The 24,122-nt window shown below is 42.5% G+C and overlaps 1 protein-coding gene across 1 annotated transcript in view; it reads right to left on the bottom strand.

Moving 5' to 3' along the window:
* The window catches only part of LOC138282927 (alanine aminotransferase 2-like), a 66,363-nt gene that overhangs the window by 25,575 nt on the left and 16,666 nt on the right, over positions 1–24,122 (bottom strand). The window contains exon 4 of the mRNA XM_069220986.1: positions 8,713–8,846. Within this exon, the coding sequence (XP_069077087.1) occupies positions 8,713–8,846 (134 nt within the window). The remainder of the gene's footprint in view (positions 1–8,712; positions 8,847–24,122) is intronic.

Below are 24,122 nucleotides of genomic sequence, written 5' to 3'. Positions count from 1 at the left end.
ACTCAAGCTTCCGATCAGCTCTCCGTCCACAAGCAACTGACCTGTGGAACGAAGAGTCAATCGAACGCTTCGAATGGAGTTCCACAGCACACGCTCAGTACTTTTAGACTTAGGGCCTGAATAAAACTTTGGTGGTCTGACTGCCAAAACAGCGGGTACGAGGCCGCCATCAAGCCGGTGGCCTCACCCCCATCATATTACGATGTTTCCAACAGGTTAATCGTCAGAAACGTCTTATTATGACGTTTCTGCTTGTCATCCTGATGGAATCAGTATGACGGCATTAAGGGAGCTGAGGTCAATGTCATCACACACCAGCACCTTTGTAATGCGCACTGTCTCCATAGCAGACAGTGCGCATTCCCAGGGTGCTGGCAGGGGGGGGTGGGGGGGGATGGGGGGAGGGCAGCACTGCCCAAAACATGGTCGTGGGCAGCGAAGGAGCCCCTCAGTGGCTCCCAGCACTGGCTTTCGACCAGCCTTCCATGGAAAGGCTGGCAGAAAGTGGAGTCGTGGTTGACCACATCTCCAACCACCACCAACCGAGGGATCCCTAATCCCAGGTGGAGGAAGCGGTATCCTGACAGTCCGATCGCTAGGAGCATAATCTGGTGGTCGGACTGCCAGGAGTGCAGCAGTCCGACCGCCACTGCGAGTTTGGCGGTCCTCGGGCTGCCAGACTCGTAATCAGGCCCTTGGACTGGATTTGTATCTATGTGACGTAGTTGCGGAAAAACCTTGGCCACTATATTGGTACAAAGATCAGCCATTGCTCAGCCCATAAGGGTAGGGGCTGATGCCTTCTGCTCTCTGCTGTGAGCTATAATCCAAACAATATTTAAAAATGTATTTAGAAAATATAAATGACTATGTAAAGTATAATGTGAGTAGTACTATTAAAACAATATCTATTATGAATATTGTACTAATTGTAGACTTAAAAAGTATATAAAACCTGTTACAATAAAAACAGATATATGTAACAATTATGTGTAACAGATGTATATGTGAAAAATAATTACATAATATTTTTATTAAAATGGTTACAAGTATATGTTAAAACTGTTAAATAAATACATAACATCTTTTTCAAAAAAGTGTAATACATTTTGTACCACAATAATTACATTTTTTAAATTTCATTTAAAAAAAGTGTACGTGTTTAATTAAATATAAACATAAACATTAAATAAATGATGAAAAACTACATAAAGAGCAATATAAAAACCATAACGTGTCCTGACTGTAGCAAAAACAAAAAGGGAAACTTAATGTGAATTGTGAAATGCTGAATACTAAAAGCTTTACATTTAACACTCACACTGTAGAGTAACATCAGGATGAAGGTGCTGGACACTAACGAGGTTGTTTTTACTATTACCACTCCAAGCGAAACCATTTTGGGGGAGGTGATGGACACTGAGGGCCTCATTACGAGTTTGGCGGTTTTAAGACTGCCAATCTTGTGGTGATGGTCAGAACGCCGCACTCCTGGCAGTCTGAACACCAGATTACAACCCTGGCAGTCGGACCGCCGCCACCGCCTGGATCACAGATCCCGACGGAGTGGCGGTGGTCAGAGTCGTGGTCAGCCGTGGCAATGCCCATGGCAGCCCCAGCGTGCTGATCACATGTCCACTTTCCGCCAACCTTTCATGGTGGTTTCACGGCCATGGAAAGGCTGTTGGGAAGCCAGTGCATGGCATGGGCAGTGCAGGGGGCTCCTCTGCCAGCACCATTCCAGGGGTGCTGGTGTGCGACGGCCGGACTGCCAAACTCATAATGAGCCCCTAAATGTGTGAAGTTTACTACTGCATTTCCAATCCAAACCATTTTGGGGAAGGTTTTGAATACTAAGGGCCAGATTTACTAAAAACTGACTCAGCACTCTAATGCGCCAAAATTTGCAGCGACACGCTGCGTCACTTTAGAAACGTAGGGATGCGCAGTGTTTACTAAAATACGGTGCACCCCTGTGTTTCCCCTGCGCCGGCGCTAAATTTAGCTGCCAGCGCCAATGCAGACACCTTTGCACCATAGTACAAGGGTGTCTGCATTCAGGGGATTGATTGTTTATGTGCAGGAAGGTGCCGTTTCCTGCACACAAACATCTACAATGGCGATTTGGCACTTCTATGTGTGCTGAAGAATGCAGCCCACATAGAAGTAGCAAATCGTCATTTTTGAATGATTGTTTATGTGCAGGAAGGGACACCTTCCTGCACATAAACGTTCACTCATGAGCTTTTGCTCTTTCTATATGTGCTGCAGAATGCATAAACGAGGAGGAATAAAATAATTCCTCCTTGTTGTGCCATCCTAATGGCACCCCTGGGGTGGCGTTAGTTTTTGGCGCTGCCACAGATTTATACCTTCTTGTAGATCTGGAGCAGCATCAAAAGCAATGGGTGTTGAGGTGGGGCGCCCACAGCAACACCCATTGCACGCCCCACTGACGCAGAAAACTGTGTTGGAGGGGCCCATATTTACAAGGAGGCGTTAAGCCACAACAAGTGGCTTAGAGCAGCCTTGCAAATGTGGCGCTGTGCACAGCGCCACCGGAGCGTCACATAAATTGACTCTCCAGTGGCACCAGGGCCTTGTAAATCTGGCCCTAAAGAGGTCACAATTACTATTCTGACACCATTCAAAACTAATTTTGGGACAATGTTTGACAACAAAGAAAGGAGATTTTCTATTTATCACTCCATTACCACAAATATTTAATATATTATCAAAACTTAATAAACATAATTTTATATTCAAATTAAATAATTTTGCAAAAGATACTAATATATTTAACATAACTTACAAATATGTAATACAATAATGCGTACTAAATAAAATCATATTAAACAGTCCAACATACTATTTGTATATCATCACAATAAAAATATAAAATATGTAAACACGTTATTATAAAACAAATCAAGCGACAGAATAAAATAAAATAGTACCAGAACAATACATAAAATCATTTTGCATTCATTTCTAATATTAAACGACACACTTAAAAACAAATGTAGTAAATTAATCTACATAATTTATCATTAATTTTAGACAATGTAAACATTTATTCCAAACATAAAATACATTTTATTAACAAAAAACAATGTTTTTTAATGTAGTTAGGTTTCTAACATGAACTTTAAAAATTAAAGTATTTCAAAATAATAATCAAATTATTTCTAATTCTAGAGTCCCAAACAAATATTACACTATTCTAAAAACAATTGTTTTTTCAAATAATTAAATAATTTACATAAAAACCTGCATGCTATATAATCACAATGATGAACAATTGAACATAATTATTTCTCACAAAAAACAACTTTTCAAAAAAGTACATCATAAATCAATATTTAATCTAAAAATATTTTTAACTTAATAAACAATATAGAAAATTGATAAATATATAAAATATATAACATAACAAAACATAAATATTTAAATAATACATAAACAAAGTTGATAATAAAAACAATATATGAAACATAATTCTGCAAATAAAATTCTAATGCATTTTAAAATATTAAGGCCCATATTTATACTTTTTTAGCACCTCGTTTGCGTCGTTTTTTTATGCAAAATCGGGGCTGACTTACAAAATACAATTGTATTTTGAAGGTTTGCGCTGCTTTTGCGTCAGAAAATGACGCAAATGCGGCGCTAAAAAAGTATAAATACGGGCCTAAATATTCTATATAACAGTAAGGAGCTGATTTTGACTTTGGTGGTCCGATGGCCGGACCGCCGTTGCGGCAGTTGGGAGAAACGTGCCAAGCTGGCGCCATCCCAACCACCGCCGGGCTGGCGATGTGTCTATGGCGGTGGCACTGAGGGAGCTTGCTTCGGCTCATAAAATGAGCCTAAGGCACATGCTGCCACCGTGCAGCGCCAGATGCACCTCGGGTGCACTGCTGCCATGCACATTATTGTTAATGGCAAAGACGGTGCACCGACAATGCAGGCATAGGGGGTACAACATTCCCCCAGCCACACTGCCCAATAGGCAAAATCGCACTGGGGCCCTGTTTGGAGCCTCTTCCCGCCCTTTTCACTGAGCTTTTCATGGCAGGGTCCTTGCCATGGAAGTCTCGGCGGAAAGGCAGGTTGTGATCAGCACAGCGGTGCCAGCATCTGCCCCGCTGCAATTGATCACAGCTTTCCCCACTCCCGCAGGCTTCAAGACCCTGGCAGTTGTGGCAGTTGTGTGGCGGTCTAAACCACCATCTTCGTAATCTGGCGGTTGGACCTCCGAGGAGGCGGCGGTCACACTGCCACCACAGGCACCGCGGTCCCAGGAGCACCGTACTCAAAGAGGCGCTAAATAAGACTACAAAAATAACTTTTTACAATACATAAATAAAAAATAAAAATTTAATATAAAAATAAAATTATATACACAATGATATTTTTACATGACAGGCACTAAACCAAATCAGCGCCCTCTGATACACACACTGTACCTTATGGGTGGCGGTCCTAGGCTTATCACCTGGTTTGTTTGTGCACTCACACACACTATCCATGACCTGTTAACTGTGGTCCGCGGGGAGAAGGAGAGACACTTGGGTCGAGAGCTGTCAAACACAGAGTGGGGAAAAGCAATTGCATACCCTAGGACATTGTCGCAGAACGCTCAGTTGCAGTGCATCCAAGACAATATAATACACAGGGCTTATCTCACCCCCGATACACTTTCTTGCATGTTTGGGTCATCTTTGAACTGCGCTCGATGCCGACAACTGGAAACTGGGATAATGCATATATTCTGGGACTGCCTAGAAGCAACAACGGTATGAGCTGTGGTATCCACTTCACTAGAGAAGGTGACTGGCCGCACAAATGTGTGCACGAAGGAGGGTGCATTGTTGGAACTGTTCAAGCACTCGAAAACAGCTAAAGCTGGAAATCGTTTCATTGACTTGGCATTGATAGCTTGCAGACTAATAGCTATGTGTTGGAAAGCTCAGGTATTGCCAGGTATAACTCACTGGTGCGTGGTGAAACTCAATGGGGGGGAGGGAGGTGGGCAGAAGTAGTAGCACAACGATGGGTGGAGGCCCACGGGCTACATATCCCGTAGCCGCTGCCTGGGAGGTGTTGTTATTTGACATACAAACATATAAAGAAGAGGTGGGCAGTTAACATTACACTCACAGCAGTAGGGACATACCCCCTCATGTGACTTCCTAATATTTTAACACCTCCCACTATCCCCACCCTCCCCCATCATGGCCCGCTTAATCTTACCACCCTCCTCCCTCACCTCTTCCATCCCCAACCATCCATCACTTCCCTTTCTCCCTTGCCCGGTCCTCCTCCCTCCCAGCCAAGATTTCCACCACTATGTCCAGGCACGGGATCTACCGCTTGCACACCGGGCCGTCTACATGCCACTTAAATAATAGACTCTAGTGACGTTTAATGCCAATAGTGGATCCGGATGAGAAAAGTGCATGCCAAAGCTGGAAGGGAAGTATTGTAATACTAATGGCATAACAAATGGATTGCTGCCATCACATGAGAGGTTATTTGCTGCTGCTGTTTGTTCTTGTTTGTAAGTACTAAACCAGGGACTCCATCATGTTACAGTTGAGATGTCCATCTCGAACAAATGTATGGTGGGATTATTGATTCTGAATATGTAAATTGAAATAGGTGAGACAGATGTATATGTGATGATAAGAAATGCTAATAAAAACTGGTTAAAAAAAACAAAAATATATTCTTACCTTTGATATTTATGTCCATGATAATATGGACTTCATGATATTCTTGTTTGCCAGTATTTTGTTTCTCAATATTTTGCCCAAACACAGTCAGTCCATCACTCACCTACAATTCTTTGGAAAGATCATTGAAAAAAGAGACTACGTTAAACTCCAAGATCACCTCAGTGTTCCTATACTGGTTTCAGATCATGCTGCAGCACAGAGAGCACCACCTTATACATTGTAGATGATGCCCTCTTGACCACAGATGAAGATGACCCCTGCATCCTGATACTGCTGGAGCTCTTTGCTGCTTACGACACACTCAACCATCCCACCCTCATGCACAGCCTGGAATCCCACATGGGATTCACTGGCAATGTCCTTCACTAGTTCTCCTCCTTCCTTTCCAACCAACAGCAGAAGCAGAATGTTGACATAGGAGCCCTGAAGTCACACAGGATCCCTGCTACCTGTGGAGTTCCCGAGGATTCCATACTGTCTCCTGTGATCCTCAAACTATATTCACAGATAATAGCATCAAGATTAGGAAATTTGCTTTCACGTAATTAAGCAAAATACATAATTACTCGAAATACAACTCTGTCATTTCAGGCTATATTTGAGTGCAAGAACACACTGAAACAAAGCACAGCAAACAACAACTTCTAGTGTTCTACTGCTCCCGTGCATTTGCGGTAAATATTTACTGCAAATGGCACCATTCAAAGTACATTTTTACTGGGAATGACACTAATTATGAAAAAATGGAGTAATGGCATAATTTGAGGAATTTTGCATAACAAGTATTACACCAAATTCCTGAAATGACACAAATCACATTGGACTTATATAAATGTTGCCCAGGCTTAATCAAGATTCACCCATTTGCCTATGACACAAAACTCTACTTGAATGTCTCTTCTACATCACACATCCAATGACTCAAACACTACTTGCACATCATATTGACCTGGATGTCTAACGCCTACCTGAAGCTCAACTGAATGAAAACAGAATTCCTTTTATTTGCCAAGAAAAACAAACATGATGCAGTACAAACTGGGCTGAATGGCATGACCCAGGACAGCTTTGAGCCCCCACCTTTCACAGAATACCAGGTCACTTGGATTCACCTTGGACACCAATCTTCAAAATCAGCTACATCATTATAAAGCTATCTTGCAGACAAGCTCACGATTTTTAGTGGTTCTCTGCACATCCGCAGCCAGGACACCATCTCTGTATCAATCATGCCCACCTTAGCAACACAAAAGGATGATGGACGGAGAGCTGAACAATGCAAACTCTCACCCCCAGTCACAGATCTGGGTTTAATCAATTGTTCTTTTGCTCACCATGCCACCCCAGTTTGGACCCAGCCATATGCAAATCAGCCTTGACCCTGTTCCTCATGGGAACAGTCCAGCCCGAACTGCCAGGCCAGGTTGTCCCTGGACCAGAAACAAGCATCCTGCGACCGGTTTCAGGGTATCACCCTTCATCAGCCAGGCTAGCTTGAATCCAGTGGCACAGTGAACATGGGACCCATGTCTGGGCATACACTTCCCACTTGGGGCAACTTTACCAACACAAAAGGATGATGGAGGGAGTGCTGAACAATGCAAACACTCACCCCCAGTCACAGATCTGGGTTTAATCCATCGTTCTTTTGCTCACCCTGCCACCCCAGTTTGGACCCAGCCATATGCAAATCAGTCTTGACCCTGTTCCTCATGGGAACAGTCCAGCCCGAAACAAGCATCCTGGGACCGGTTTCATGCCCACCCCAATGCTGCTCAAATTTAGGAAAGAGTTGAAGACGCACTGCCTTAAAGAATACTACACCACAATACATTAACCTTCCATGACCCAGCTTCCTTCTCCTATTACTCATTGAATTTTTGCTCATCTATGACCCTCTACAGCACTACACTTCCTTTTGGCTAGGGTTGCTCCATAGAAATACTATATACATATATACATCCTTACATACATACATGCACACTTACATACGCTACCCACACATTCTAAATCACAAACCTGCCTTGAAAACGGACTTACATCAAACAGCTCAGAAGTATGTGTTTGCAAGAAACTACTGGTTGTTTCTTGTTGTGTATATATTCACAGAAAAAATTCAAGATTTATTATATGATGTCTGCAAACAGACTAGTTATTTGATTAGAAGGAGTAAGAGACTAAAGATGTAAAATGGGAGTGGTGAAGGACGTTTGTTTTACCATGTATTATAAGAAATAAACTACTACCAACCATAGATAAAAAGGATATCACAAGCTACTTTAGAGTTCTGTGACTTTATAAAGGAACTGCTCAGAGATTTGGGATATCCTTGTCACAACTGATAGGGAGTACTGTGCCCCATTTATTCATAGCTGCCCCGGGCAGCCATTCCAACTGCACAGATTATTTACGCAAACTTTCATTGAGGGTTTCTTGTGCCTGTGATTCATTATTTCTCATCAGCACTTACATTTGTAACTTACACTCACACTTGTATCCTTTGGCACTTATGTCCAAACTCAAACCTTATTCTTTAATCTCAAGCCCAGAATAAGGGAGCCTCTTGACAATCATAGTGACAGCCAAATGCCATTTCTTTGCTCCTGTTGGTTTCACCTAAGACTTTGTACACTTTGTGAGAAGAGTGTCCCTGGATCTCAATGTTTGATTGACTTTGGGTTTTTTCTTTTTTCTACAGCTTCATCCACTAATCTAATACTTCTGTTTAGATCTTGCATTCAGCAGCAATGATTCAAGTTAGATCTTTCAAGAACACAAACCTCCAGTCATCTCTCTCGCCCTCTGAGCTGGTGTCTCTTTGCTTCACTGCTCGTTACTCTTTTGCCAATACTAGGGGATGTGAAATTAGCAACAAGGAAAATTTGCTATGCTGCCCCCATAAGTCTAGCTTTCCTTATTCACCAACCCATCTTTCCAGACGGTGCATTGGGTGGAGTTGGGGTCTACTCACCAAAATAGCACTGGTAGCTCCCACTGAGATGATAACATTGTTGGGACTAGCAGGGACTCCACCATCTCGCCTTTCAATGTACTGCGCCACCTTTGTAGGCAAGTTCCTAATCGAGTACTCCACATTGTATCCACCTGAAAACACAGTAAACAGAGATAACAGTTCTGAGTACCAGTTCCATTCAAGTCTAAATTTGTGTTACAAATAAGTAGAACCTAATGTAGACGACAAGGGTTTTAGTAGCTGAGACAACATTAAATCTTTCCTCTTTTAGGCCCATATTTATACTTTTTTAGCGCCGCATTTGCGCCGCTTTTTGACGCAAAAAAGGCGCAAACGTACAAAATACAATTGTATTTTGCATATTTACGCTGCTTTTGCGTAAAAAAATGACGCAAATGCTGCGCTAAAAAAAGAATAAATATGGGCCTTAGTACTTTAATCCCCTAACAATAGAGTAATTTTTAGGTCATTTTTCCTGAACTGGTGGCCTCAGGTCACCATTTGTGGTAGCAGTCTAAGGGAGATATCTGTGGTGCCTTAATGTAGCATTGGCTATGAGAAACAATCCAAAAACAGTTTTTCAGCCTTCCAAATATTTTTGTTCATGATGTTCCTGATTGTAACACACAAAATGCATAAGAAAATAAGACCATTGTGCCCTCCTGGTGTAAAATATGTAGTCAGCTTTGGAAGCGACGACTTAGTAAGGATCTCTGAGGGATTCATGTTGAGCCCTTACAGGACATACATGCAGCAGAGAAAGACAGCATATTCCAGGTGATGTGCTTTTCTAGAATGAGGGTGTGTGAGATAGAGGACTCTTGGGGTTAGAAGTAAGGACAAAGAATCGTCCTGTAGGGAAATTGGAAACTTGGAAGATCCAAGTATCTGGAATAATTTAGAAAAAGTAGCTCTGTTGCCTCTCTTTCCATTCATAAAGAAGCCAGTTTTGCTTTAAAATCTTAAAAACAATGATGTCTGCATGAGTGCAAGGTTCTCGAAAAGCATAGGTCTCAGGAAGTAATAACACCTCTACCTACCCCAGCCCTCCTCTACCACCTTTTGAGGGGCTTGTTTAGGTACTGCTCCTTGATTCAAAGAAGACTTGATTGAGTTCAGCCAATGAACGTCTGAGATGAGGAGGGCACTTTTGCTAGGACTGGCTGTAGGGGATGCGGTTGGTGTCTAAATGACTTTATGGAGGCAAACATTTTATTAAGCTGAGTAAATGTCAAGAGTAGACTAAGTCAACCAGAGGTTGGATGGTACATTTGTGTTGATGTTACTGAGGTCATATTGTATTAAAAGGGAAGTGTCAGAGGTTTAATTTCTTATGGTTTGGATCCCTCATGAAAACAACCTGTAATTTCAGTGCATCAATCTGATGCCACGGAGGTGGTGTTCTGGTGTTAGATGCCTGTGATTTTGTGATGTTGGACAGTATGCTTAGAGTTGTTTTCAGTGGCCTTAACCTGGTTTTCAATAAATTTAGATTTAGGGCTTTATTGCGAGTCTGGCGGTCTGAAGACTGCCAGCCTAGCGGTGGCGGTCGGACCGCCGCTGCTGTGGTGGTCTGACCACCACATTACGAGGTTGGAGGGCAGACCCGCTAACCTACCGCCATCCCCGCCAGGGTTCGTGATCCTGATGGGCTGACGGCACTCCTGGTTGTAATCAGCCAGGACGGCGCTGAACTCAGTGCCACCCTTCTGATTACAACCTTGTTCTCCTCTAGCCTTTTCATGGCAGTTCCACCGCCATAAAAGAGCTGGTGTAGAACAAGTGCAGGGGGGCACAAGGGAGCCTGTGCACTGCCCGTGCCTGTGACATGGGCAGAGCAGGTGTCCCCCTGCCCAGCACCCTTGAAATGAGCACTGACAGCGCTCATTTCGAGGGTGCTGGTGCCCCCTGCATGTGGCAGCATTGCCGCTGGCCCTATTATGAGTGGGCAACAATGCTGCCGCACCTTTCCCACTGGGCTGACTGGTGGAAACCTTGGTTTCTGCGGGTAAGCCCAGTGGGAAAATCGTAATGGGGCCAGCGGGGAGGCTACCAGCACGGCAGCGACCTGCTTGTTGGGAGTTTGACAGACGGGTGTTTCCGTCCGCCAAACTCCTGATCAGCCCCTGAATCCATGCAATAGCTCTAGGTTCTCCTTACAAAAAGGAGAAAATGTAGTGCAATTAATGTAAATGGAACTCATTTACATAGTTGTGGTTGTCCTGAATATCTGGAACAGATCATGTGTTCCTGGGAGCAACACTGAACGCAGATGGTGCACATATCAAGCTTGCATTGGTTGTGTCCTGTGAGTCGTAGTTTCAAGTTATGGAGAGCAGGCACTGACTTATGGATCCAGGTCAGGGGTGTCCTAAGTGGAGCCAGTCAGACCAGATCAAGAGAGAAAGCAAATTCTGACTTCTGCACTAGAACTTTATCTAATTTTTAAATTGAGGTCTCCTAGGTGATCTTGCACTAAATTTTAAACAGAAAGGGAATGATACTTGTTAGTTTATAGATTAGAGATTGTAAGCTAAGTCAACACTGTTGACGTCAGATGTAGTCTGTCGATCATGAATTTTAAGGCCAGATTGGGCATTCATCCTTCAGCTGTCAAAATGTTAACCATCTTTATATGAGTGCTTGTAACAGCTGGTATTTAAAAATGACGACCCCCTCCAGCGTTATATGCTATTTTATAGAAAAGTATTTTTTTGTTGTTATAATATCTATAGTAATAATAATAGTTATTATTTTATTATTTTTATTATTCACCCTGTAATGAATGTAAAGGTCCCAAAAACTTCAAATCCTTCATGGTGATGGACCACACTGAAAGTTAGCTTGACCTATTTTTGTCACACTCACTAATGTTGAGAAGACTTTTGCGGTAAGAGGAAATAAGACCTGCATGTAGATCATGCCCACAGAGAACTTCAACAGTGAATATCTACCCTAGACTAAATGGGTGGGGATGGTGCAACTAAAATATATTGAAAGTAGTGAGAATTCTAATAGATAATGTATTTTTGAATACTGAATGTGAAGAAAAGTTTGCATCAAATTGGACAAATGTGTGAAAATTACAATGCTGATTTTGGTCTCTCATAGGTTAGATGCTGAATTTTTGCCACCTAGGTAAATCAAGAAAAAAGATCAGGAAAGACTCCCAAACAATTGTGGCATAACGAGGAATAGAAACATTTCATTAAAGTTTATAGGAAACTGTTGAAAAGAAACTATAGAATTACAAAAATCAGCTCAAATAGCACTGGCTTTGGACAGAAAATGATGTTGAATACTCAAAAGTAAACACTTAGCCTTAGCCCTCAAAGGGATTAACAAAGGCTTATTAGAAACCTTTCTGCATATAATGATAATACCCAAACACTGCATGATGTGCAAGAGTCCAGCATGTTACTATTAAACAAATTAACAGAATAATACTCTCCCTAAAAAAACACTTAAGCCTCCTGGATCAGTACGCATTGCTAATTTTTTCAAACTTGTGTCTAAGTTGTTAGCAAGTTTTTATTGTCTGATTAATATCGCTTACATATCATCTCTGATGATATTGAATCTTGCAGATGAAGCAATATTGCTACAACTTTCACTTAAAGATAAATAAGATTGCTCTGCATACAGAATGGTTTTGCCTTTTCAATGTGAGTGATAATCCATATATTTAAAGAGATGAATAATTGGACAGTTGGGAAAATCGTGATACTTACAGGGTTGACAAACTTCCACAAGCACTTTTCCGAAGGTGATCAGGGAGCCATCTTAGGTCATCTTGCTTGTGAGTTGGTGAAGGAGCTGTGGTTCACGGTTTAGATGAATAAGGTGATAAAGTGGATAAGCATGCATTTTGGGTGACGTTTGTGTTCTGAGGTACTTGCAGTATTTGTATTAAATACTGGTTCCTCGATGCAAGGAAATTAGAAACATGAGACATAAACCTTCCTGTTTACCACCAGTCTAGAACAAGTTTATGTACTCTCCATTATTTTCACGATTTTCTGGATGACGTCTCTTCTAAGTTACTTGAGATGCAACATTTCCACGCAGAATATGTGAGCAGCAGAAGCTGTAGGTTACTCAGGTGACTCTGCGATCTGTAACCTTACACCCATAGAACCACATCTTTAGCTTGACAAACTTACTGTACATATACTTAAAATCAAATCTACATTTGATACTGACAAGACAATAACTATGTGTAATAAGGACTTGATGATAAAACTGACGGTGGATTCTTCATACAATGAAGTTGCTGCATGTTACACCATATGTTAAGCAGGTGTCATGTTTAGCTCCAGTGGTACATGAAAAGATGTGTAGATGTCCAGGATGCAAAGGTGCATAGAACTGTATATGGACGTCTTAGATTTAACACCATCTATTAAGAAATGGTGTTACTTCCATATGTAAGTTCCATTAGTCTACATTCATCTCAATTATGTATTATTGAGCCCCGATATGAGTTAAAAAGTCTCAATGAATATTGAAGTGATTGAAGCTAAAAATGTATGCTGGGGTTTGGCGTTGCCATCTGTAGAGATGGAAGTCTGGGTAAAGTGCTCCTTCATTTGCTAAATATTTATATCTATTATATCTAAAGGTGAATGCACCTGCAGCAGTATATTCCAAAATATCAGAAATAGAACATGTAGTGGAAGAATGTGGAAACAGACTGTTGATACTGACAGGGATGTAGTAGCAACAAAAACATCACATAAGTGCATGCTGCAATATGACACCCAAGTACCAGAGCATTGGATTTAAGGCATATTTTCAATTTTTTAGTGTGGAGTGTGTTCTGCTTTGCTTCAAACTAATATAAAAACGATGCCAAGGAACGCAGAACTCCTAGTTTGAGTAATGAATTTATTAAGGCACTTCCCAGATATCAAATAAAAGCACAAGGAAATATGAACATGAGCATTTAACTTGAATGCAGTGAAACACGTTTAAATGGCAAAATACTCACAGAAATTTAACAATGACAGGCATAAAAAGAGCAATACATCAGCAATGAATATATATGTGTGCGTACATCCAAGCCAGATAACTAAGAATAAAAATGCATCACCATGGGGATCGAAACCATCATCATCGTTGCCAATATCAAGCAGAGAAACCCTGGACGGCTAAGACAGGAGAAACTTCCCCGATGGGATCTTATTGGACAGTACGTCTGCCCCCAAAATCAGTTCCTTCTGCCTCAGTGCCAAGGTTCCCCCCACCTTATATACCTTAAACAAACTCAAGAGGAAGATTCTAGCAATCGACCCTTCTCTTCAGTTATTGACTTCAAATGCTGGCTGTACTCGGTCTGCGTCAAAAACACGCAAAGCAACGGGCCCTGCCCCAATGCACATTCCAGAGACAGAGGAGCAGTACTTTTTCTTAATGAAAACACTGAAAACATTCCCAGGCTGTGGATTACCACGTCTACCATCCACATCCCCCATGTTATGTTCCTGCACAGTGTAACCCGGTGCTAGTGAGAAAAAGCGCAAACACGTTTTATGTGGAAAAAACTAGCTTGGTGTGGAAAAACCCTGCGCCACTGATGTGACGGCACCTGAAGCTAAGCACAAAATGGAGTCAGTGGTCAAGATGGAGTCGGTGGTTGAAAACAGATAGCATTACAGATTGCTGTTATGAAAATATAGCAAATTCTACTTGTAGAAATTGAGGACAATGCAAAAATGAAAACAACTATTCACATAGGTATATTGCTGTGAAACTAATGTTGAAACACTTGCCCCATGTGTTCTGTAAATAAAGGCTCTAGGGAGCTCTGAGCAAGAATCTGCATATTCTTAATCTTGGAAGATAGCAGTCATTCTTGACTGAGGAAAACCCTAAACTAACATCAGGATGACCAAAGTAACCATTTTGTATTATTTTAAAGTTTTGAGATTTAAGAATGTTTCCACATGGTAAGCTGGAAAGAACAATTTCATTGATGTATTATTATATATGAAAAGTATTTACAAATTGACAATGTTTTTAAAATAAACGAAAATAAAAATGGTTTGAATTCTTACAACTATGATTTCCTTGTATCTGCAATAATTCGAAATCATTTCCCCCCAGGTACCTATCATTGTATTTTAATTTGGAGTGGGATCAGCCCCACTGAACAACAGCACCCTACTGGTGGAATTCATTGTTCACTCTTAATTAAGCAACACCAGTCTTAATCCAGACATCCTTTCATTTAATACAGTTTTTAGTTATCATATGCCCACACAGTTCCTCAGTGGCATTCTGAATATACACTTGTCGTGATCAACTGTGATGCTGTTTTCTTACAGCTAGCTGAGCCCTACTCCCCACTCTCCACCTTTCTCTTGTAGTAATGCCATTGAAAAAGATATCCTGTATACTCACGCATCATCTTATAATTTTCATTCCCCAGAGGTACCATTGTCACATAGTAACCACCAAACCCAGACTGCTCACTATTCTTTTGAACTGATATGCTCATTCAGAAGATGTGAATGTTGTTGATGGTCTGGGTTTGGGGAGGAGAGAAATCTTTAGTTATGCTTCTGAAAGTCAATTATGTGCAATTTCCTTGAACCCTTTGATTCTACCATCTCCTGAAGGAAAGAGGATTAATATATTCTAAATGCTTTAAGTAAGGTCTATCATAATCCAGCCCTGCTAATAGGCTTTATGGTCACTACTAGATGTGAGAACCATAACAAGACCTCAATGAGTAACATGCCGTTTCTCTTTTCTAATTTTGTAGCTCTTTTCACACTTTCTTCTTAGTGGACACAGGTACCTTCCTGGTCTTGTGCACATTTAGGCCCTCATAACGAGTCTGGCGGTCGCATGACCGCCAGACTCGCGATGGCGGTCCCACCGCCAACAGCCTGGCAGTGGGACTGCAACATTATGACCGTGGAGAAGCCGCCACGGTCAGACCACCAACACCCCCAGGCTGCCGCCAGCCAGCAGCCTGGTGGTGCCCGTGGTTGTCATCTGCCAGGGCAGCGCTGCTTGCAGCGCCACCCTGGGGTTTACATGTCCCATACCACCAGTCTTTCCATAGTGGTTCACACCACCATAGAAAGCCTGGCATAATGTTGGCGTGGCGGGGCCCTGCACTGCCCGTGCACTTGGCATGGGCAGTGCAGGGGCCCCCATGCACAGCCCTGTCGCGCATTCCACGACCCGAATTACGGGCAGTGGAAGGCGCATCGGGTCCCGCTGCACCCGCCGCATCGCCACATTCGCGCTGGCTCCATTAGGAGCCGGCGTCAATGTTAAGGCCCTGTTCACTGCAGGGCCGGCGGGCGGAAAAGCTGTTTCTGCCTGCTGGCACTGTGGTGAACTCCTAATAGGGCCAGCGGGGTTCAGGCCGCACAGGCGGTCTGAATGCAGAAAGTGTCTGGCGGGAAACTCGTAATGAGGGCCTTAGTGTTGCCCCTTCCCTGAAATAGTAGCCTTTATGTTTCCTTTAGAGATGTAAAACACTGGTAGAAAATCATGCACTTGCTTGTTTATACCCTTAAATTACTTAACCTGAGCCCCTGAACCTAATGACTAAGACTTGAAACAATGCTCAGTTATCCTTGGGACATCAGTCTTATTATATTGGGCCTATGTACTACAAAAAGACTTAAATCATCCTATCTGCCATTACACTCAAATTGTTCCTTTGGAAGCCCAAATACCCCTATACTCTCACAATTGTAGCCATCAGTGTTAAGGTCAGGAATACAGGATCTCTACAGATGTCCTTGCTGACTGCTAATCCATAGTTTCTCTGAAATATTGCATAACAAACCTGCAACTAATTGAGTTAAAAATTACATTTTATGTTTTCTGTCGATCCTAATCACAAAAACGTTTTTATGTTTCTCATCACTTTCTCCAATTGCAGTTACTTTGACCTTCTTTTTTATTCTAAAATTTGCTGAAAAGAGCATGGATGTATAACACACTTGTGACATAATTGTTGAATTGCCAGCCTATTTTTTATTTAGCTAAAAAAGGGTAAACTATCACATTGGTAGTAGTTTGATACATTACTTTTCTTTGCTATTTTCCTTCCTTTTTGTATTCTTATTAAGTACTTAACTTGTGATTACAGTACTCCCCTAGGCTGACATGCATTTTTTTAACAAGGTACTCATATTTTGGGCATCACTGGCATCAGAAGGAGCCATTTGGTGTCATTTGATGAAACATTTTATTATAACCAAAAATGAATACTTTGAATTACTTTAACACCTAGCCTTACCTTACTCCAAGGATCATCTGAACAATTAAATAAAAAACTGCAATAAAGCCCCTCAATGTAGCTGGAGACTATACTCATAGACTCAAATTCTGTAAATTCCTCCAGAGTTTCACAAAATACTTCCTTTCCAATGTGTGTGTTGACTATGTTCTGGGATAAGGTGTATGTGGAGCTTGTTTATTGACAATTTGCCTTCCTTCCTGATCACTCAATGAGCACATCTCTGTAGGAAGGTAGCCTCTTTCTAGCCTTGTTACCCCCACTTTTGGCCTGTTTGTGAGTATATGTCAGGGTGTTTTCACTGTCTCACTGGGATCCTGCTAGCCAGGGCCCAGTGCTCATAGTGAGAACCCTATGTTGTCAGTGTGTTTATGTGTCACTGGGACCCTGCCAGGCAGGGTCCCAGTGCTCATAAGTATGTGCCCTGTATGTGTTCCCGGTGTGGTGCCTAACTGTCTCACTGAGGCTCTGCTAACCAGAACCTCAGTGGTTAGGCTCTCTCTGCTTTCCAAATTTGTCACTACAGGCTAGTGACTAAATTTACCAATTCACATTGGCATACTGGTACAACCATGTAATTCCCTTGTATATGGTACTGAGGTACCCAGGGTATTGGGGTTCCAGGAGATCCCTATGGGCTACAGCATTTCTTTTGCCACCCATAGGGAGCTCTGACAATTCTTACACAGGCCTGCCACTGCAGCCTGCGTGAAATAACGTCCACGTTATTTCACAGCCATTTACCACTACACATAAGTAACTTATAAGTCACCTATATGTTTAACCTTCACCTGGTGAAGGTTGGGTGCAAAGTTACTTAGTGTGTGGGCACCCTTGCACTAGCCAAGGTGCCCCCACATCGTTCAAGGCAAATTCCCCGGACTTTGTGAGTGCGGGGACACCATTACACGCGTGCACTATACATCGGTCACTACCTATGTATAGCGTCACAATGGTAACTTCGAACATGGCGATGTAACATGTCTAAGATCATGGAATTGTCACCCCAATACCATTCTGGCATTGGGGGGACAATTCCATGATCCCCGGGTCTCTAGCACAGAACCCAGGTACTGCCAAACTACCTTTCCGGGGTCTCCACTGCAGCTGCCAACCCCTCAGACAAGTTGCTCCCCTCCTTGGGTCCAGGCAGCCCTGGCCCAGGAAGGCAGAACAAAGGATTTCCTCGGAGAGAGGGTGTTACACCCTCTCCCTTTGGAAATAGGTGTGAAGGGCTGGGGAGGAGTAACCTCCCCCAGCCTCTGGAAATGCTTTGATGGGCACAGATGGTGCCCATCTCTGCATAAGCCAGTCTACACCAGTTCAGGGATCCCCCAGCCCTGCTCCGGCGCGAAACTGGACAAAGGAAAGGGGAGTGACCACTCCCCTGACCAGTACCTCCCAGGGGAGGTGCCCAGGGATCCTCCAGTATGTCCCAGACCTCTGCCATCTTGGAAACAGAGGTGTTGGGGGCACACTGGACTGCAATGAGTGGCCAGTGCCAGAAGGTGATGTCAGAGGTTTCTTCTGATAGGCTCTTACCTCTCTTGGTAGCCAATCCTCCTAACCTGGTAGCCAAACCTAATTTTCCGGCAATTTAGGGTCTCTGCTTTGGGGAATTCTTCAGATAACAAATGCAAGAGCTCACCAGAGTTCCTCTGCATCTCCCTCTTCACCTTCTACCAAGGATCGACCGCTGACTGCTCCAGGACGCCTGCAAAACCTCAACAAAGTAGCAAGACGACTACCAGCAACATTGTAGCGCCTAATCCTGCCAGCTTTCTCAACTGTTTCCAGGTGGTTCATGCTCTGGGGGGTAGCCTGCCTGCACCCTGCACCAGAAGCTCCAAAGAAATCTCCTGTGGGTCGACGGAATCTTTCTCCTGCTAATGCAGGCACCAAAAGACTGCATCACTGGTCCTCTGGGTCCCCTCTCATCCTAATGAGCGTGGTCCCTGGAACACAGCAACTCTGTCCAAGTGACTCCCACAGTCCAGTGACTCTTCAGTCCAAGTTTGGTGGAGGTAAGTCCTTGCCTCCCCACGCTAGACTGCAAAGCTGTGTACCATGTGATTTGCAGCTGCTCCGGCTCCTGTGCACTCTTCCAGGATTTCCTTCATGCACAGCCAAGCCTGGGTCCCCAGCACTCCGTCCTGCAGTGCACAACCTTCTGAGTTGTCCTCCAACATAGTGGGACCCCCTTTTGTAACTTTGCATGGACTCCGGTTCACTCTTCTTCTAAGTGCCTGTTCGGGTACTTCTGTGGGTGCTGCCTGCTTCGGTGAGGGCTCTGAGTTGCTGAGCGCTCCCTCTGTCTCTTCCTCCAAAAGGCGACATCCTGGTCCTTCCTGGTCCTCAGAAGCACCCAAAAATCTCTACCACAACCCTTGCAGCTAGCAAGGCTTGTTTGCGGTATTTCTGCATGGGAACACCTCTGCAAGCTTCATCGCGACGTTGGATATCTTTCTTCCAAAGGAGAAGTTCCTAGTCCTCTTCTTTCTTGCAGAACTCCAAGCTTCTTCCAACTGGAGGCAGCTTCCTTGCACCTTCATCCGGGGTTTCCTGGGCTCCTGCCCACCCTGGACACTGTCGCGACTATTGGACTTGGTCCCCTTGCCTTGCAGGTCCGGAAATCTGTTGTCAGTGCACTGCTGGTGTTTGTTCTTCTTGCAGAATCCCCCTATCACGACTATTGTGTCCTATTGGGGTAGTAGGTGTACTTTACTCCTACTTTTCAGGGTTTTGGGTGGGGTATCTTGGACACCCCGACTGTTTTCTTACAGTCCCAGCGACCCTCTACAAGCTCCCATAGGTCTGGCGTCCAATCGTGATTCGCATTCCACTTTTGGAGTATATGGTTTGTGTTGCCCCTACACCTATGCTTGCCTATAGCAACCTATTGTAATTCTACACTGTTTACATTACTTTTCTTGCTCTTACTTACCTAATTTTGGTATGTGTACATATAACTTGTGTATATTACTTACCTTCTTACTGAGGGTACTCACTGAGATACTTTTGGCATATTGTCATAAAAATAAAGTACCTTTATTTTTAGCAACTCTGTGTATTGTGTTTTCTTATGATATTGTGCATATGATATAAGTGGTATAGTAGGAGCTTTGCATTTCTCCTAGTTCAGCCTAAGCTGCTTTGCCATAGCTACCTTCTATCAGCCTAAGCTGCTAGAAACACCTCTTCTCTACTAATAAGGGATAACTGGACCTGGCACAAGGTGTACGTACCTCTGGTACCCACTACAAGCCAGGCCAGCCTCCTACAATCTCTCATTCATCTTTTATTGCGACTGCCCCTGGGTGCTGTCAATCTGTGCACTTGCTTGATCGTCGGGGATCAGAGTTCCCTCTTTCGACCAACCAGTCAGGAACACCTTTGCCTTCTATCAGGAAAACCAACATTTTTTGACTTTTTTTTAAATAATCTTTATGGCATATCAATTGCGAGTTGGTATGGCTTCTGTTTTGACACACATTCTAGCTAGCTCCATGAACTGAAATGTGCTAGCTGGCAACACATTATTGAAATTGGTTCAAAAGCCCACTATTTTAACTATTCTAAACTATTCGAAATACAAAGACCCTTAAGGTAGACTCTTACAGTAAAAAAATTCCCGGCTGCAAAATAAGAAACTAAGGCCCATATTTATACTGTTTTAACACCGCATTTACATCATTGTTTGACGCAAAATCGGCACAAACTTACAAAATACAATTGCATTTTGTAAGTGTGTGCTGCTTTTGTGTCAAAAAATTACGCAAATGCGGCGCGCAAAAAGTATAAATATGGGCCTAAAATCAAAAGTTAGTCAATGATTTATGAGATATTTTAACACAAATTAACATTAATAATTTAAAAAAGAGATATATGACCCTTCCAAAAACTTTACAATTAACTGACATATTTCATTTATTGTACTTTCTACACAAATGTTCATAGCATCATTGACAGTTTGTATATTGTATGGTTAAAAAAAAACGATTTCAGATAAGCATTTTAGTGTGGTGTCGGAATAGCAACATCAGGATATAGTCTGACATAAATATTATATTGTAACTAAAAACAAAATCTACACCCTATGGGATAACATGTTGGTAAATGATAATGGGACACAATATTTATGTCAGGCATAATTTCTGTATACGACATTCTAGCATACAGTTTTCATGGCTGTTAATACTGGACAGTTGTAAAGATGTGCAGCAAATGCTTACATTGTGTACAAGTAGTTATTGCAACACTTATGCACCACTTTCCACTAAAGTCAGTGTACTATATCCTGGAACAAAGATATTTATGATCTACCACTGGTAGCAAGACATCTTAAGAATAGCATTATGAAGCTAGCCTACTGTAATTAAAACAGAGGTTGGTGCATTAAAATTTGCTATCTTAATTCATTCATGAACATGTTTTATTTAAAGCATTTTTGAAAGGTTAAATTTATCCCAGAACTTTCAATTTCATATACTTTCAATATAGTTTAAAGATAGAGCTGTCAGCTATTGAATTTATGCAAAATGATTTCACCCCAAACTATTGATTTTATAATAGTTACTCCTTTCAATTTAACTTCTATGACACAAGTTTAAAGCTGTTTCGCCAACAACTTTGCTAGTTGCAGAACAGCCTAACTCTAAATGAATGACAACCACTAAGGTGCTTCCTGTGCCTAAAAAATCTGTGAAAATGATTAGGCCAAGATCTACAATAGGTTTCACCTGATACTGGTGCGCAGCACGGTAATGCTTTTGGCACGGCTTTGGTAGCATCGATCAACTTTCATATGTAGAACCAATTTTGTGGGGAAAGTGGACACATTTGCAGTGCCAGAAAACACTGGCCCATATTTATACTTTTTTAGCGCCGCATTTGCACCGCTTTTTGACGCAAAAGCGGCGCAAACGTACAAAATAAGTTTGCGCCGCTTTTGCGTAAAAAAATGACGCAAATGCGGTGCTAAAAAAGTAGAAATATGGGCCACTGTGTCATGGAGAACAAACCCCCATATTACCGTGCATGAGGGCCCTAAAAGAACCTCTAGCTAAACAGTGCTGCAATGCAGTGGTATTAATTATCCATAATTAAGTGCTGATGTGCTTGAATGATAATAGCAGCACAGCAAAAAATAGAGAAGAAAGGATAAACTGGAAAAACTTATGATGGAGCTAGGGTATGTGGCACCATAAAAGGGTTACAAGTTATAAATGGTGGCTGGTCGTTTAATTTCAATCCGAATAGTCATATTACGCAGCAGGTTCAATGCTGCTCCATTTACTGGCCAAGAAAATGTATTATCACCTTTATCAAAGACCATGATTTGGGTCTTTTTCAGGTTCATCTTTAAATGGGTATTCCTATTGTAAAACACCAATGCAAGAATCTGCTACAAACCAATAGGAGTGTTATCCACCAAAACCAAGTTATCTGCATAAACAGGCACTGAAACATCTCCCCTTGCTATCTTCAGAAGAAAGCATTTTATGACTTTCAAACATTCAAGAAGATTTGCGACGTGTGGTTAAAAAGGCAGGGGGGACAGAATGCAGCCTTGCTTACAACTGTTTAAGGTGAAAATCATCTGGGAATACTGACTCACCCTGCCCCACTGGTTTCTAACTCAGGTTTTATTGCAGAGCCATATTATTTGCCAGAAAAATTTATGATCATGTAAAACCAATGTGTTCCATAGCCAGTGGCAGAGGAGCATCCCATGCCTGCCAGCCGAGGCAAACAAAAAATAAAATGATAATAACACGTTTATTATGATTTTATTTTTCATTAGGAGCTGAGTCTTAGGGGCGGAGGCATAGGAAGAAGGTGGAGGAGAGGTGGGCACCACTGTCAATGCGCATGTCGGTTTGGATGCCTGTCTTAGGACAGCCAAACTGACATGCGCATTGACATTTCTCTACTCCAGCAGCATTGGTGGGTGGAGAACACAGCAGGCACAGGCTCCCAGTCCCTGATGGAGTGCAAAATCAACCCGCTCCGCCCAATCGCTGCTCTCACGGGTATCACCTGCAGCGTCTGGACTTGCCAAAGGGGAGTCTGGGAGCCTCAGCCTGTGCCCCCCTCACTGCCCCACTACTTTTCCCTATCACCAGCCGCTACTGTCCATAGCGTTGTTCTAACAATCTTCTCAAGCACAAATCTACAGGCATCCAAGCAGCAATATATGCTTGTGATTTTCTGAAGTGATCTAGAAGTGAGCGTGATCAGCACCATTATACTACAATAAGCCCAAATTATCTGTTCTGGTCCCGGTTCGCAAATAGTGGAGACATTTTTTTTAGGATCACCCAATCACATTAAAATATGTTCCTTTCTACATCTAAGAGAACCGCTAAGCCAGACATTCTGGTGCCCTTTACATGGCACGAGGGCTGAGACCACCAGGTTCCTGCACCATGAATCTGGCATGCGGCCAGTATGTAACAGAGGTTCTAAAACTGCAAAGACAGCTTTTTCCAAGAACCTACTTACTTAGTATGCTATGTTATTCCTATCTGTATAGTACACTAAAGTATGCTATGTTATTCCTATCTGTATAGTACACTAATCACCCTAGAGGGTATCTGGGTGCTTGCAGATAAGTAAGCTGTGCCCACCCAGGGGGTGGTTACTTTAAGAGCCAGGTCTTCAGCTGGCTCTTAACAAGCCAAGCCCTTAAAATATTTGGCATGTAAATTATGCAGCAGACAGCATGCTTTAACATGATAAGCTGTCTTCAAAAACTTTTAAAATGTTTTTCTTTTAAGAAGTCAAAGGGTTTCAGATTAGTATCTCTGTGTTGAGAGGTGGATGTTAAAGGTGAGAGTCCTAAACATGAACTGAAACACATGCCTGCCCCCTTGCTGATGCCAGTGCTGTTACTGAAGTAAGAGGCAAGTCAATTGTCATTTGCACCATATATGTGGCCTGGATTCCCTATAAAGGATGGAGAAACATCACAGGCTATTAAATCAAGCAGAGGAGAGTTTTTTGTACAGCACACATCTTACATATTTACTTGAAGGTGTTCTCATATATGAAAATGAACAAAGGAGGAGGTGGGGTGAAAAAGTATTTGCCTAGGATCACACAATTCGGTCGCCGGTATTGATTCCAGATTTTCCAGTTT

Source organism: Pleurodeles waltl, chromosome 2_2, assembly GCF_031143425.1.
Source record: "Pleurodeles waltl isolate 20211129_DDA chromosome 2_2, aPleWal1.hap1.20221129, whole genome shotgun sequence".
NCBI classification, from domain to species: Eukaryota; Metazoa; Chordata; class Amphibia; order Caudata; family Salamandridae; genus Pleurodeles; species Pleurodeles waltl.
The sequence above is the reverse complement of the archived record's forward strand: the minus strand, read 5'-3'. Positions and strand labels throughout refer to the sequence as shown.